The 16,218-nt window shown below is 41.3% G+C and overlaps 2 protein-coding genes and 1 long non-coding RNA gene across 3 annotated transcripts; 1 reads left to right on the top strand and 2 right to left on the bottom strand.

The window, feature by feature from the left end:
- Positions 1–4,872: 4,872 nt before the first annotated feature.
- Positions 4,873–6,994, bottom strand: slc25a5 (solute carrier family 25 member 5). The gene is made up of 4 exons (XM_034093659.2): positions 6,803–6,994; positions 5,565–6,051; positions 5,341–5,481; positions 4,873–5,250 (listed from the first exon to the last, which is right to left on the bottom strand). Exons 1-4 carry the CDS (start codon positions 6,911–6,913, stop codon positions 5,093–5,095), a joined length of 897 nt encoding a protein of 298 aa, XP_033949550.1. The 5' UTR covers positions 6,914–6,994; the 3' UTR covers positions 4,873–5,092.
- Positions 6,995–7,894: 900 nt separating this feature from the next.
- On the bottom strand, positions 7,895–13,212 carry slc25a43 (solute carrier family 25 member 43). The gene is made up of 5 exons (XM_034093288.2): positions 12,937–13,212; positions 11,141–11,382; positions 10,862–11,034; positions 9,481–9,615; positions 7,895–8,577 (listed from the first exon to the last, which is right to left on the bottom strand). The coding sequence occupies exons 1-5, from the start codon at positions 13,206–13,208 to the stop codon at positions 8,377–8,379; spliced, it is 1,023 nt and encodes a 340-aa protein (XP_033949179.1). The 5' UTR covers positions 13,209–13,212; the 3' UTR covers positions 7,895–8,376.
- Positions 13,213–15,309: 2,097 nt separating this feature from the next.
- Positions 15,310–15,885, top strand: LOC117454167 (uncharacterized). The gene is made up of 2 exons (XR_004552960.1): positions 15,310–15,391; positions 15,551–15,885. It is a non-coding gene; the product is annotated as an uncharacterized lncRNA (long non-coding RNA).
- The last annotated feature ends 333 nt before the right edge of the window (positions 15,886–16,218 follow it).

Here is a 16,218-nt window from a genome sequence, read left to right as displayed (position 1 = left end):
GCCTCTTGGAGGGGTAAAAAATAACGTACAGGAAGTCGGCCATTTTGAATTTGGTGTCGAAAAAATGCGATTTTATCGCGTTTTTTGCCCTATTTCGCGTACCTACGAAATCTATCTCCTCCTAGGGACTTTTATCGTACGACTCGAAAATTCGTCGGGTAGCTTCGCGAGACATGGGAGAGCTTAAGTTATCACGAGAATTTTTTTCTTTCGCACGGCGTAGCCGTGATTTGTCGCCAAAGTTCGCGTTCGTACGATTTTTGGCGGGCCCTCGCCATGGAACCCGATGATGTCATAACTCAAACTGACATTCTCAGAACGCCACCGAACTTCACATGACGTTTAGCACCACAGCCCTGAACAGCTCTAGGTCAAATCTGATGTTACTTAATTTGGCGTTACCATGGCAACGGATCCTTCGCCATAAACAACGGTGTCGCTGTAAATGCAATGGACACGGTCCCATCGTCCCCCAATCTTCACTTTTATATCACTGGTCCATGCCTCAACAGCTCCAAGTGAAATCTGAAATCTCAACGTATGCCGTTTCCATGGAAACGGAATCCCTCGCCAAAAAATCCGATGTTGTTGTAAGTCAATGGAAAATCGTCCAAACACCACCAGACTTCAGACTATCATCAATGGTCCGGCCCTCAACAGCTCCAAGTGAAATCTGAAATCTCAACGGATGCCGTTTCCATGGAAACGCATCCCTCGCCGTCAAACATCATGTCGTCGTAATTCAATGGAAAATCATCCAAACACCACCAGACTTCAGACTATCATCAATGGTCCGGCCCTCAACAGCCCTACGTGAAATTTGAAATCTCAACATATGCCGTTTCCATGGCAACGCATCCCTCGCCAAAAAATCCCATGTTGTTGTAAGTCAATGGAAAATCGTCCAAACAGCCCCAGACTTCATATGATGGCTAATGGTCCGGCCCTCAACAGCTCTATGTCAATTATGGGATGTCATCATTTGGCGTTGCCATGGTAACGCATCCCTCGCCATCAAACATCATGTTGTCGTAATTCAATGGAAAATCATCTAAACACCACCAGACTTCAGACTATCATCAATGATCCGGCCCTCAACAGCTCTACGTGACATCGGAAATCTCAATGTATGCCGTTGCCATGGAAACGCATCCCTCGCCAAAAAATCCCATGTTGTTGTAAGTCAATGGAAAATCATCCAAACACCACCAGACTTCAGACTATCATCAATGGTCCGGCCCTCAACAGCTCTACGTGAGATCGGAAATCTCAATGTATGCCGTTGCCATGGCAACGCGTCCCTCGCCAAAAAATCCCATGTTGTTGTAAGTCAATGGAAAATCATCCAAACAGCACCAGACTTCAGACTATCATTAATGGTACGGCCCTCAACAGCTCTACATGAAATCGGAAATCTCAATGTATGCCGTTTCCATGGCAACGCTTCCCTCGCCATAAACGACGGTGTCGCTGTAAATCCAATGGACACTGTCCCATCGTCCCCCAATCTTCACTTTTATATCACCGGTCCATGCCTCAACAGCTCCAAGTTCAATCTGAAATCTCACTGTATGCCGTTTCCATGGCAACGCCTCCCTCGCCGTGAAACACGGTGTTGCCCTAATTCAATGGAAAAGGTTCCAAACGGCACCAGACTTCAGATGTTGACTAATGGTCTGGCCCTCAGCAGCTCTATGTCAATTAGGGGATGTCATCATATGCCGTTTCCATGGCAACACGTCCCTCGCCATGAAACACGGTGTTGTCCTAATTCAATGGAAAATGGTCCAAACAGCACCAGACTTTATATGATGGCTGATGGTCCATGCCTCAACAGCTCTACGTGAAATCTGAAATCTCAACGAATGCCGTTTCCATGGAAACGCATCCCTCGCCAAAAAATCCAATGTTGTCCTAATTCAATGGAAAATCATACAAATAGCACCAGACTTCAGATGATGGCTAATGGTCCAGCCCTCAACAGCTCTATGTGAAATCTGAAATCTCACCATTTGTCCGTACGTTGACACGTCGACGTGCGGACAACAGCCTGCGGAACGTCGAAGACCCGCTCAACGCTGCTTGCAGCTTTAATTAGGGTCTGAGACCTAGGTCGGCGAAGACCCTATTGAAATTGGAAAAAATCGGTCGCGCAGCGACCGATAAACCTGCCAAAAACACCCAAAAACATGGAAAACGACCGACAAAAGCACCGAAAATGTTCGTAAATAATGTCGGCTGATAGACCGCGTGAGCCCAGTCACGATGGCAACGCTTCCCTCGCCATAAAACACGGTGTTGTCCTAATTCAATGGAAAATCATCCAAACACCACCAGACTTCATATGATGGCTCCTAGTCCGGCCCTCAACAGCACTATGTCAATTATGAGATGTCATCATATGCCGTTTCCATGGCAACGCCTCCCTCGCCAGGAAACGCGGTGTTTTCCTAATGCAATGGAAAATCATCCAAACACCACCAGACTTCAGACTATCATTAATGGTCCGGCCCTCAACAGCTCTATGTCAATTATGGGATGTCATCATATGCCGTTTCCATGGCAACAGATCCCTCGCCATGAAACATGGTGTCGCTGTTACTCCTATGAAAGTGGTCTAAACGCCACCACACTTCAGATGACAGTTAATGATCTGGCCCTGAACCCCTCAATATGACAATAGTGAGTTTTCCTCAAAAGCTGTTGCCATGGCAACGCATTCCTTGCTGTTAAGCACAATATTGCTATAACTGCTGTGTAAATGGTAAAAAAGTGTTCAAATGTCACATGTGTGCTAACCGTCAAGCCCTCGACACATATATGTGTCAGTTTTGAGATTTCGTCAAATGTCGTTGCTCTGGTAACAAAATGGCCGCCGTGAAACACGGTTTTCTCATAACTCCAGTTAACATGCTCCAAACGGCCCAACACTTCACAGGTTTGATAACGATGCAGCCCTCAACACATCTAAGCATCTTATGGGGTGTCATCATATGCCGTTGCCATGGCGACAGATCACCCGCCATCAAACGGGTGATTATTGTGTTACTGCCGTAACTCCTAAATATTTTGTCCGATCGGCCGAGTCCTCGAGACACCTAGACACGTCGACGTGCGGACAACAGCCTGCGGAACGTCGAAGACCCGCTCAACGCTGCTTGCAGCTTTAATTAGGGTCTGAGACCTAGGTCGGCGAAGACCCTATTGAAATTGGAAAAAATCGGTCGCGCAGCGACCGATTTCATGGCAACGCATCCCTCGCCAAAAAATCCCATGTTGTTGTAAGTCAATGGAAAATCGTCCAAACAGCACCAGACTTCATATGATGGCTAATGATCCGGCCCTCAACAGCTCTATGTCAATTATGGGATGTCATCATTTGGCGTTGCCATGGTAACGCATCCCTCGCCGTCAAACATCATGTTGTCGTAATTCAATGGAAAATCATCCAAACACCACCAGACTTCAGACTATCATTAATGGTCCGGCCCTCAAGAGCTCTACGTGAAATCTGAAATCTCACCATTTGTCGTTTCCATGGCAACGCTTCCCTCGCCATAAAACATCATGTTGTCGTAATTCAATGGAAAAGGTTCCAAACGGCACCAGACTTCAGATGATGACTAATGGTCCGGCCCTCAACAGCACTATGTCAATTATGATATGTCATCATATGCCGTTTCCATGGCGACGCTTCCCTCGCCATAAAACACGGTGTTGTCCTAATTCAATGGAAAAGGTTCCAAACGGCACCAGACTTCATATGATGGCTGATGGTCCATGCCTCAACAGCTCTACGTGAAATCTGAAATCTCAACGAATGCCGTTTCCATGGAAACGCATCCCTCGCCAAAAAATCCGATGTTGTCCTAATTCAATGGAAAATCATCCAAATAGCACCAGACTTCAGATGATGGCTCCTAGTCCGGCCCTCAACAGCTCGATGTCAATTATGACCTCACCGCGACACACACGTCGACGTGCGGACAACAGCCTGCGGAACGTCGAAGACCCGCTCAACGCTGCTTGCAGCTTTAATTTTATTTGAATTTGGAGAAAATATATTTATTTTCCTTCTGGCCTTCAAAATCTTCTTTATACTTCAGATGTCAAGTAGAGAAAATGTGCTTAGTGTTTAGAGTTGTATTGACACTATAGGCCCCGTATTTAGACAGGCAGCACAAGGACAGAGACTGCAGTCTGCTTTTACAAAATGACACACCCTGGTTAGAGAGCCAAAAGCACGTCCTGTGCACGCTTCTTCAAATCTGGCTTGATCATATATCAGCAGGAATTTCATTTATGACGCGCAACACTTACACAAGCCTCAAAAACAACTATCTAAAAAAACATCTAGTTGTCCATTGATTTGTTTAGCTTTAATGCAGCTATTATTTAATTTGTGTGCATGTTAATTGAATAAAGTTTCATAGATCAGATGCGTATAAATAACTGGAGGTTAAGTCCTCAGTCCCACCAGTTGTAGTCCGAAGAGACTTGGCAGGATATGAAAGTATACTTAGAAGGTCGGATTAATCCATGTAATCCTGGTTTCTTTTCTGCAGGAAGCCACCTCCTTAACTGTTAATATATGTGAACAAAACTGGTAAGACTCCTGACTTCTTTACTATAACTTTTCTGCAGGCATGCCATGGTTGATAGACTGTCAGGTCAACTTTCTCAGCTGATTTTGGCCCGCTCTGAACTACAACTACGACCTTGTGTCTCTAAAATTACATTTCATACAGGAGGCTGCCAAATGTTATTCTGAAGCAACACGGCTGAGGATGTGAGCTGCCAGGACTCTCAGTCACTCTGTCTGTAATGGTATAACTTTATACATGACATGAAATTACAAAACCAGGCAGAACATTCACTTAGTAGGTTGCTTTTATTCCTCTATTTTACGGCAACTTTTCCTGTGTTCAGGGAAAGGGCCAAGAGAAGAGAGCATAACAGATTCCCCCAGTACAACTAGTAGGTAATACTAGCTGGTCCCTATACATATAGGATGTCATTTACATTTTTCCAAATGTGCAAGATATGTTACAGTTAAACTTCACAAAATGAACAGTGGACATACAAAAACAACTTAGATGACTTTCTTCAGCTCGTCATACAAGACAAGCACGAAGGCGCCACCCATGCCTCTGAGCACGTTAGACAAGGCTCCCTTGAAGAAGGCCTTGCCGCCCTCGTCACGGGCGATCTTCCTCCAGCAGTCTATGGTGCCAGAGTACATGATGTCGGCTGAGGGGGAGACAGAAGAAGACACACATTTGTTCTAGTAACACAGCAGCAAAAGCAGAAAGCTGTTTGTGTATATGTTGTGCTTTCTACCTCCTTTGCGTCCAGACTGCATCATCATACGACGACGGACAGTGTCGAAGGGATAAGACACAAGACCAGCGACCGCGGTCACAGACTGAGCAATCATCCAGCTGACAAGAATTGAAGTGTTCTTGGAGTCTGGAAGCATGCCTGTAGGAGAAACAATAATCAGGAAGGAAGTCCACAGAGACAAGATGTTTCAAGCTTTGCAATGTCTGATAATTAAAACTCACCCTTTGCCGTGTCGTATACGCCAAAGTAAGCCGCTCTGTAGATGATGATGCCCTGCACTGACACACTGAAGCCCTGGTACAGACCCTTAATGCCATCGGACTTGGTGATCTTCACCAAGCAGTCGGCCAGGCCTTTGAACTCGCGACCCTTTCCAGTTGTACCGACGTCGGCACCCAAACGTGTTCTGGCGAAGTCGAGCGGGTAGACGAAGCAGAGTGACGTGGCTCCGGCGGCGCCACCAGACGCCAGGTTACCTGCAAAGTATCTCCAGAACTGTTTGCGCTTGTCCACGCCGTCGAGGAAAACTTTCTTGTACTTGTCCTTGAAAGCAAAGTTGAGGGCCTGAGTGGGGAAGTATCTGATGACGTTGGCCAGATTCCCTCTCCAGTACGCCAGGAAGCCCTGTTCTTTGGGGATACGGACCACGCAGTCGATGATGCCCTTGTACTGCATGTCCACTGTAATCTGTTTGCTGGCATGTTGAACCTGTAATTAAAGCAGAAATACGGCAGTGCATTAGATATAATAAAAAAGGAGACTTATTTATATTTCCCTCCACTTTTTTTATTTCGTGTTTTAAGGCTGTCAATACTTTGCAAAGTTTTCTTAATGCATAGTGTCTTTTTTATATTTAAATTGTAGTAGTTTGGAAACTTATTTCACTATGATTTACATAGTATGTTCTATCTATACTAGATCTGTCAGAATGAGCATTCACCTAGTATAACCTGGTAACCTATTTAAATCCTCTATTCATGACTCCCTTGTACAACTCTGATGGCACCAATTCAACTATCCACAGCCCCTCCTGGTGCTGCTGCTGATAGAGGGCCAAGTGTAGCAGTGTGTGGGGGGGGGGGGGGGGGCTCATGGCGCAGACCTTCCTGCGACCTTGGCTGTTTGTTGTCAAGCCAAACTTAAAACTTATCATGAAAGATGAGGACTTCTGAAGGTTTTGGTTGGAGAAACTGCCGCTTACGAATTACATAACAGGTCTGTCGTGCTTCACACATTCTCATCTGTTCCTGCAGCAATCTGTGACGATGCTGCTATGTTTCTCAAAGTTCAGACTCCAGCTTTTACTTTTAACCATGAAGCATCTTTTATATGTCAATACAACATGTTGAGTTCGCCCTCAATTCACTAGAAATTCATGCCAGCAAATGCTTCAAATAAACACTAGTTTTTCAAGCAGCATGTAATCACATGCGTATGATATTATAATGAAAACACTCACCTGGAGGAGAAGCTTGACTCTCTCGATGGGGGCTGCAGCTGTTTTGGAGATGGCAGCGGCAATACCACCTGCCAAGAAGTCCTTGCCGAAGGAAACAGCTGTCTCATTCATCTTCAGATGTTATCAGTTACTATCAGTCGGTGGTGTGTGTTGGTGGAGTTGAAATGGTCGACTCCAATCTAGAGGAGAGGGGATTTAATAAGACTGAGCTCGAGGGACCGTAAACTTTGACTCTTGCGTCTGATTGGCTGGCTGAAGTAAAAGGGGGCGGGGTCAATGGATGTCCTTAGATTCAAGATTTGGTGCCCTCATCACTCAAGTGAACTCATAAAAAGAACGAAAAGTGTAACTATGTAACTCAAAAGTAGTTTATATGTGCTGATTTAATCACATCTAAACGTAAGTATTGTGTTGTTTGAAGTTTTGGATGTCATATTAAATATCAGTTTGAATCAGCTGATCGCTAATGGCTATTGAGAGTAAAGGTCATCCCATCTGTTAATGTCCTGTGGCTGTCACTTAGTTTCCCACAGTATGGAAAAGAAGAAGACAGGATTAAATCAGGTGACTGATCCGATCATATTAACCATAGCTTGTTTGAAATCTCACCAAAAATCTTGCCGGTCATCAAAGATTATCACCAAACTATTTATTTATATGTTATTATAATCTGTTTGTTTATTATCTTCTCTTTTTTTGTTATCCTTGAATCCCTATCCTTGAACCCCCGCCATTGTGTACTTGTTGCTATTTTTAATGTTTCTATTCTTTATTGTGCGGTGCTTTCATGTTAATGTTTTTAATTAACCCTCTTAAAATCAGATTTTGCACATTCAGACACAAGATCAATTTATGTCTTTTGCTAACAAAAAGAAGACAGTATCAAGACTGTCAATTATTAGCAGATATTAAATTGCATTTTTACTACACTGCAAAGTGGCGGCAATTACTGAGAATGTAAAAGATGAAGAAAAAACCAAACACTTGTCCTTGTGAACCTATTTAGCTTCAGCAGGATGTCGATTCATCTCCCTGAAGGTTAAATCAACTGAGGTTATAAATATATAACAAAGATTTAAAAAAACATATACAAAATAAATGTGTCTGTGAAGTTCTAATGTTTTAAGTGCAGTTCTTAATCATAATAGATGTTTGCAAGTTGGAACGACTGATCATAACATTCATAACATAAGAGGCATCAACATTTTTTACATTCTTTGTACATTAAAAATAGAATCTATCACACATAAGAGTAGAAGAGCATTTTTAATTTAGCAATTATAAACTACAGAATGGCACTGTTTGATGTTAATAGCTGAGATGAGTACATTTAATAAAATAAATAGTCAATGCGCAAGGCACATAATATTTGGTTAAAACATGGAAAGAAAGGATGACAAATAATACTATCAGATACAATAATGTCAATGAAAGAGGTAGACAGTTTCTAACAAGACATAATTCAAATGCATGTTAACTCCTCCTATGAAGAATAGTATTTCATTTTGCTGGTCAAGTGTGGTCAGCAGTCACCATTGTTTTTAAAAGAAGACATCTTCTCGTGTCAAGTTTCATCAGCATTTTCCTAAAGACGACCCAAAGTCCCTGTTTTTCAAGTAGCGCTTTGCCTCCTCCAGCTCGGACGGCCCGAGGCTCTGGTCGACCCCCGGGGTGAGTTTGTAGCTCAGGGGTGAGACGATGTACCCGTTGCGGTAAAGGGAAACCTGCTTACACAACTCGAAGCAGGTGAAAAGAAGGCCAAAGTAGGGAACAACCTGAAGGAATGATAAGAGGTGGGAGACAAAGAATTTGTAAAGTGTAATGCCATCATTTCATGTGATTGAAGGAATATTTAACACTCAAAATGTTCATTTTTATATCCATTATTCATCCCATGTCTCCTTGAAATTATAAATAAAAGTTTACAAACTCTCACAACACTCGTGCATTATAATCAAGTTCTAATTCAACCAGTAATTTGCTCACTGCCTCACTAACACATGGTTATTCATTAAAACTCTTTAAATTTGCTTGTCCTGACTCACACAGAAGAGTTACACACCTGCCTTAGTGTAAGATAATTTACACTGTGTTTTGAATAAGATTGTTTCGGAACAGTTTTGCTGTTGTCAACATTTCCATCTACTTCAAACATGCAAGATAAAAGAATTCAATGTATTAAGTGGTGAGTAACTGATAATCAAATGATGAATTTGGGGGTGAATTATTCCTTTAAACTGACCATCAATCCAAACTAAGACGGTTATGCTGTGGTTTGAATATGACCTATAGTGTGCTTAATGTGTATTTTACTTATTTGTATTCAGCTTGATATTTTGTTAAAGAAGCGGCTCATGATAAGGCCTTACATTTGTAAAACAGCTTCCAACTATTGTGACATTAGCTGCTGAAATATGAGAGTGGAGCATGCTGTTCCAGGCACAGACTTTGTCCATCTTGCTTGGGATATTCATGCTATGAAATACAAACTTAACACTGCTTTCAATGCCCCTCCCTCACCGTCATCCCTCTCACGTGTGACATGGGTCACGATTCTCTCCCCGCCATAAACACATGCTCCGGAGCACGTGAAGTCATTTGAATTCATATCAGATGATTTATAGAGATTAAACTATGTTTGAGATATAACTAATATGAGTATATAAGTGAAAGGTTACCTTTATTGTGTTGGCTGTAAGGCCGTTCCACAGTGAGAGGACGCCCTTGTTTTTAACAACCTGTATGAAACAGTCCATCGTTCCAGTGAAGTGGATGTCGACTCCACCTAAATGTGGAAGACGGGCACTCTGCGCCTGAGAAGAGAATGAAAGAGAAAATGCACAGCAGCGAAATGTCATTATGTGTCTATGAAGTAACAACCTAAAATATGAAGTGAATGACAAAACTGATAGAAACTGTTGCCATCTTGAGACCGAATCGAGAATGTAAGTTATTTACATGCATAACAGCAGCGTTGCTAATAAGAAGTGCAATGAAGGAATTAATTAACTTGTCACTTCTGCTCTATTAATTATTGTCTATGATTGACTAAATGTTTTGTGGAGAATATTACATTTCAAGCCGTTTTTATTTACAACTTTTAAACACATTTTTAAACAAAATACAGAAACGTAACTCTATCCTGCCTATACACACTGTCTTGTGTGTGCCGACATCTCTACAGTCTGACCCTCATGTGATAGGGGAAACGTAACTTTAGTAGTCTCAAGGTTATCAAAGGAAACACGCCACCATTAGATGGTTCAAACAGCTTAATTTGTGGAGGAAACATTAAGCTAACCAGTGAGTTAAACAATACTGGGCTTCCCTAAGCTTCTGCAAACACCCTCAGCTCTGTTCATATCATCTAATCTCTGCATCACTTTTAATGTTTAACTCTGAGACATAGACACGAGTTAAATCATTATATAACATTGTTCTCGATGGTGCGGTGACATGGTGGTGATGGTTTATTGAACTCAACATACACAACTCTCACTTTGCCTGCTGTCTGATAGTGACTGGCTATTTTTAGAGAACTTATCTACAGCTACTGCAGACGAGCCACAAAATCTAATTCTCAGCAGCTGTTGAAACCTTGTGGTGGCTAATAATAGGCGGATAAAACCGGATGTAGTATTCAGTCCTTTGCAGCGCCATCGTTCTCCATGTGTCCTCCCTCACCTGCAGGAGGGATCTCAAACATAGTTTCAAGGGAAAGCGGTGCAAACCAATGTTTCTTCATGTTTTCAGAAACGCTTATGGAAAATGTCCTCCACAAATACCCAAAGGTCAAATTATTCTGAAGGTCAATATGACAAAACATAACTGCCAAGTCTATTTTGATACAAGAATTTAAACTTGCTTGAGTGACTAAGAAAGGTTAAACTTCATGTTGGCATATGCCCACTGCCCTCTTGTGGACTTAACGTGGTAACACATCCAGTGTACTACACCTGCTACACTACAAACAGTCTATTTTTTTAAAAAGGTCTGTTTCAGTTCCCCTATCAAACCAAACCTACGTGCAAAGAGTGAAGTGATCCGATGGCAAATTACCTGCATCTTCCGCTTTACAGTTTCAAAAGGGTAAGAAAGGGTTTGAGCCACTCCTGCTGCAAGACATCCATTAATAAAGTTCTGGAGGGGGGTGAAGCGAAAAGATGGCTCCTGCCAGAGTTTGTCCAAGTTCATGTGGACTGCATAGCATCCGATAGAAAAGGGAATAGCACCTGAAGACAAATGAAATGTTACAGAAGTCAGGAGGAACAGGAATGCCTTTAATAAAAAGTGCATATTAAATATGTTGCCACCAGAAACAAATGACTGCAAACACACCCAGTAAAGTGAGGGAAAAGCCCCTGTAGAGTGCCAGCAGCCCCTCATTCCTGTAGATCTTTGAGATGGTGTGAACTACGCCCATGTACACGGGCTGTCTGCAGTTCTGAGCGATCAGCCGGGTTTCTGCCACCTCCAGAGGGTAGGTGGTCAGTGCAGCCACAGCACCGGCCAGTCCACCAGCTAATATGGCTCTCCACTGAGAGATGAAGCCCAGCTCATCCATGTGAAGGTGGACCAACCTGGACACACAGGAAGGAAAATTGCATTCATTAGAAAGTGAATGTTTTTAGGGTGCAAGTACGTTTTTTAATTAAATAAGTCTGTACTATTCTGTTGTCACTTTAACAACATTTAAAGGGAGACAATAATAATATTTAAATATGTACAAATGTTTAGTGATGCCTCAAGAAATTGGAATAGAAAACATATTTATTATATGTTTAATGTATGTGATACAAGGCAAATTCCTTGTTATTGAACCCCTATAAACCTGATTCTGTGGTTAAACTCTGTGTGTGTGTGTGTGTGTGTGTGTGTGTGTGTGTGTGTGTGTGTGTGTGTGTGTGTGTGTGTGTGTGTGTGTGTGTGTGTGTGTGTGTGTGTGTGTGTGTGTGTGTGTGTGTGTGTGTGTGTGTGTGTGTGTGTGTGTGTGTGTGTGTGTGTGTCTTTAAGAGGATAGGGTTGTCTTCTCCTGGAACAAGGTGTACAGTACAGACAATGGTTCAGTGGTTTGTCACGTCAGGATGCGGTTGTGTCTAAACGCACACGTGACCTGAAGCATGAGAGGGAACATACAGACTGTGGCAGCTTCACAACAGACATAAATATGTATGACTGTCCTGCACGTGTACAGACTTTATACCAGATATGCTATAGGCATTGCGGCTCCATTTGTTCGGTAGTAACCCGACGGAATAAAGAGTTGGTTAATTACCCTCACGTTAGTCTCACAGGCAACACTTACTCTTGCAAATGGAATACATTTAATTTTCCCTAGGATCAAGCATACATCATTTAATTATGTATAAACACGTACGCATGGTTAGGCATCCAACCAAAACATTTTCATTATGAAGGAATGTGTACTGTTTAATCAATAAACCATGCATAAAAAAAAGGCCAACACAACCTCATTGTGGCTTGACTTCTGGTTAAGACTAAACAATCAATGGAAATATTTTTTAAATCGTGATATGGCCTATGATATGTATATCAACCCACTATTATTGGATTGACAAATAACAACATCTGAATGTGTAACCTGTTCATTTCAAAGACCAAACTATATCAAAGAATCAAGCAAAAAAAAAAAATCAGCAGACAATAGTTACTGGATTCAACAATAACATTAAATACAAATAAACTTGCATTATGGAGTAGACCCCAGGAAAACATCATGCCTGTGAGACAACTTTCAGGGAACCAAAACCCTGTCACCTCAGTATCGAATGAGAAAATACAGCCTTCTGATTGGGTGAAACTTGAAGGTGCGGTAAAACAGGAAGTATATATCTAGCTTCACGAATAGAGGTAAACAGACTATTTAAACGAACCCCTATTAGTTATTTTATCGTGTAAAAACATTAATAAGTAATCCATTGATCACGTATTCTTCTACGGTAGTTAATGTGTTCTCTTTTTCTTTTTGCCACACTTTTCCCACTAAATCTTGACCGAGCTAATTTAGCATAGGCCTACAGACAAAGAAAAACAAAGAAAAAAACCACACCCACAAGAGATGTTGTAAGAACAAACACGTTGAGATTAAACGATGTATAGTTCACTTTACTTACTTTTTGTATGTTGTGAGGTGAACTGCGGTGTAGGGGATCAACCGCAGACAAGAGGCGAGGTTTCCTTTCCAAAATCCTCGAAGTCCCTCATTCTGGTAGATTAAGAGGAAACTCTGAAGGAAACCCCTTTTACAGTGAAAAGTGCCCACCTGACTTTTTATTTTAACCACTTCCAAGGGCGACGTGAAGGTTTTGCTGAAAAACCCGGCGAAACCGACGCACATGAAGCTCTGGGAACTCGTCAGTCTGTCGTCTTTTTTCACCGAGGCCATCTCTGCTTGTATCCCCGCTGAAGTGTCTGCTTCCTGGGGTGATTTCAGAGTTTTTCGGTGGACAGCAGAGGAGTTGTTTGTGCGTCTCTACATCTAAATGTAGAGACCGAGAAGGCATCCGTCTCCTGTCCCGACCAGCAGTGGTGTTGTGTGACAGAACAACACGTCGCTTTGACCGGTGAGATGGAGTTATGTATCAAAGACACTAGGGGACGCTCTTTACCTGGTTTAAAAACTCACAAGATGTTAAATCTATTTTAAACACAATACAGTCTAATATCCTCTAATACAGTCATAACAAATCTTTGGATAAATAAACACACCATTTATTGTAATACAATTTAATTTCATAAAATCATATTTGTTGCCTATTATACTATTAGATTTGTTATTACTATTGTCTTAATATGTAAATAGCATTTCTATCTTTCTTTTTTTTGTATTTTTATTTTGTAGCTGGATGAATTTGAGCTAGCTTTAGGTATCCTACTTTACATATAATTACATTTTTCATCTAAGAAAATTGCATCATATAATAATCTGCAAAATAAATAGTAACTTAAGTATGGTGGCAATATGCAATGAATTTAAAAGAACAAAGTGGCGTAACACATATATATATATATATATATAAATCAAGTCAAGTACATTGAAACTGTGCTTGAGTACATTATGTTACTTTCCACCACTGACAAAGGCCAATTGTGTTTCACTGCAATGTTGTGTACAAACTGTCTCCAGTTTGTGAGATATTTTTCTATAAGAAAACATTTGACTTATTACTTATAATGTATTTATAAATCTTATGATTAGGCAGCAATTTCTGAGGGTATTAGATAAGACACATTGCGGACATTTGTCTTGATTTGTAGGCTATGTATTTATGTTTATGTATGCACCAAGAACACCAAGACAAATTCCTCGTATGAGTTAACCAACTTGGCAATAAACCTGTTTCTGATTCTGATCGAAAGCATATATCCGTAATGTGAGTTTAGAGATAAGAATGGAGGAAGTGAGACTTGTGGTCAGTGAAATAGTCATTTTATAGTTTTGTCACAGTTACTTCCATAAAATAAGACACGTTAACGTTGTTGAATCGAACCACTTCATATATTCAGTTGACCTTTTGAGTGGTCCCTTAAAGACTAGTTGGGAGCCACATATTTAAAGGATTGGTGGGGAAACGTTGTATCTATAGGTGGCGCAATTATCATTTTGATTGTTTACATGGGACCTGGGGGAGAAATAAGAATCTCCTACTCATGAAGAGATATATAATTGGGACATTAACTGCTCAACTCAAAGACCTGAGAGTCCTAGATAGAAAAGCATAACATTGCTTCAATGTATTAATAATTAAGTGTACCTCAGATAAAGATAAAGATGAAAGAAGGGAGAGGTTTTTGGAGTTGTAGTTGGAGATTTAATTTGGATCAATCCAAATGTTCAATTACGCTGCAACTAGTTAATATGCGTATCATTTTTTTTTAATGATTGATTAACCATTTCATCTATAAAATACAACAAATATCAACGTTTTTATGTCTTTTTTATATGTTTAAAACCTGAATATATTCAGTTTAATATGATATAGAACAGAAAGGCCGAACATATCCATATTTAATAGCATTTCATGTCACTTTAGCTTGAAAAATACATTATCTATGGATTTTTAAATAATTGCAATTTCTTTCTGTAAATTGACTATAAGATTAATCAACTTATCGTTTCAGTTTTATTTCTAATATCCTCCTTTTTTTATCTGCAAGGACAGTCAACGTGTTACTAAACCAGCAGGCTAAATTCTTATATTCTTTATTCAACCTAATGGATCAGCTCTGATTTACTGTCTAACTTCATCAGCATTGATTTGTGCTCCCTGTCTTGTTTCAGCACCATGTTTGTTTTTCTCCGGGTCTTGGCCTGTCTCCCCTGCCGGGCCAACAACCTCAGCAGCATGCCAGGAGCCCACCTTCTGTCTGGACCACTTGGCTCCTCCACAAAGACTATCTGGAACAACAGAGCCAACCAGAGGAAATGACAGGCGGATCACAAGAGGGCTCCCTCACTCCCCTGCTGGGGGGGGGGGGGGGGGGGGGGGGAAGGGTGTGTCTGTGCGTGTGAATTGGACACTAGCTTTCACTTATGAAAACTCAACACCAAAGTTTGATCTAGTGGAGGTAATATAAGTGATGGTCAAGAAACCATCTAGAAAAAATTGCAAAATGTATTACTGTATTACTGCCCTGAGATGTGCACACACACTGTATTCATATTTGGAGGGGGCAATAGCTCAGGGGGTGAATTACTTAATGCTAATGCTGATCTTCCAATTATAGGTTCAGTGCTTCGATCCCACCCCCTGCAGTCAACATGTCAAAGTGTCCTAGGGCAAGATATCCTGAATTGCTCCCGTAAGCATGTCTACGGCTTATAAGACGTTTTTGGATCAAAGGTAAAATAGTATGTACTGTAATACTTCATATTCATATCAGGCAACCAGGCTACTTTTTTTTTTAAGTTCAAAGGTATTCAAATTATGTTACAAGCAAATCAATGCAAACTTTAGAGCCAGGATGATATTCAGAAGAAGTCCTTTACATCCAATTTCTGGGTGTGGAAGTATGATTTGTTTTGGTCCTCAGAGCAATAAAAGAGCCCACTTTGAAAAGTCTTTGATCTCTCTGTCATATGTGGTTTGTGATACACGAGATAATGAGGAGTCTTTCTTTAAAGATAAGTGGTGTGACGCTATATCTTATCAATTAATGCTTCAGCAATCAAACAGGACACCAGCCAAGAATCTGTTGCCACTCTGTCTCCTCTGCTGCCCTTCCTCTGCCCCTCACTTTGCCTTTACCCTTCAGTATTCATAGAGAATACACATAGAGCAGAGCCTTCTTCCTGTATGTATATACCCCTGCTGAATGAGAACTTCCTTCATGAAGCAAAGCAGTGCGGGAGAAGCCTGTATGCCTTTGTGTCTCTGGGACTGGCACGTAGCAGT

This window comes from Pseudochaenichthys georgianus, chromosome 10, assembly GCF_902827115.2.
Source record: "Pseudochaenichthys georgianus chromosome 10, fPseGeo1.2, whole genome shotgun sequence".
NCBI classification, from domain to species: Eukaryota; Metazoa; Chordata; class Actinopteri; order Perciformes; family Channichthyidae; genus Pseudochaenichthys; species Pseudochaenichthys georgianus.
The sequence above is the reverse complement of the archived record's forward strand: the minus strand, read 5'-3'. Positions and strand labels throughout refer to the sequence as shown.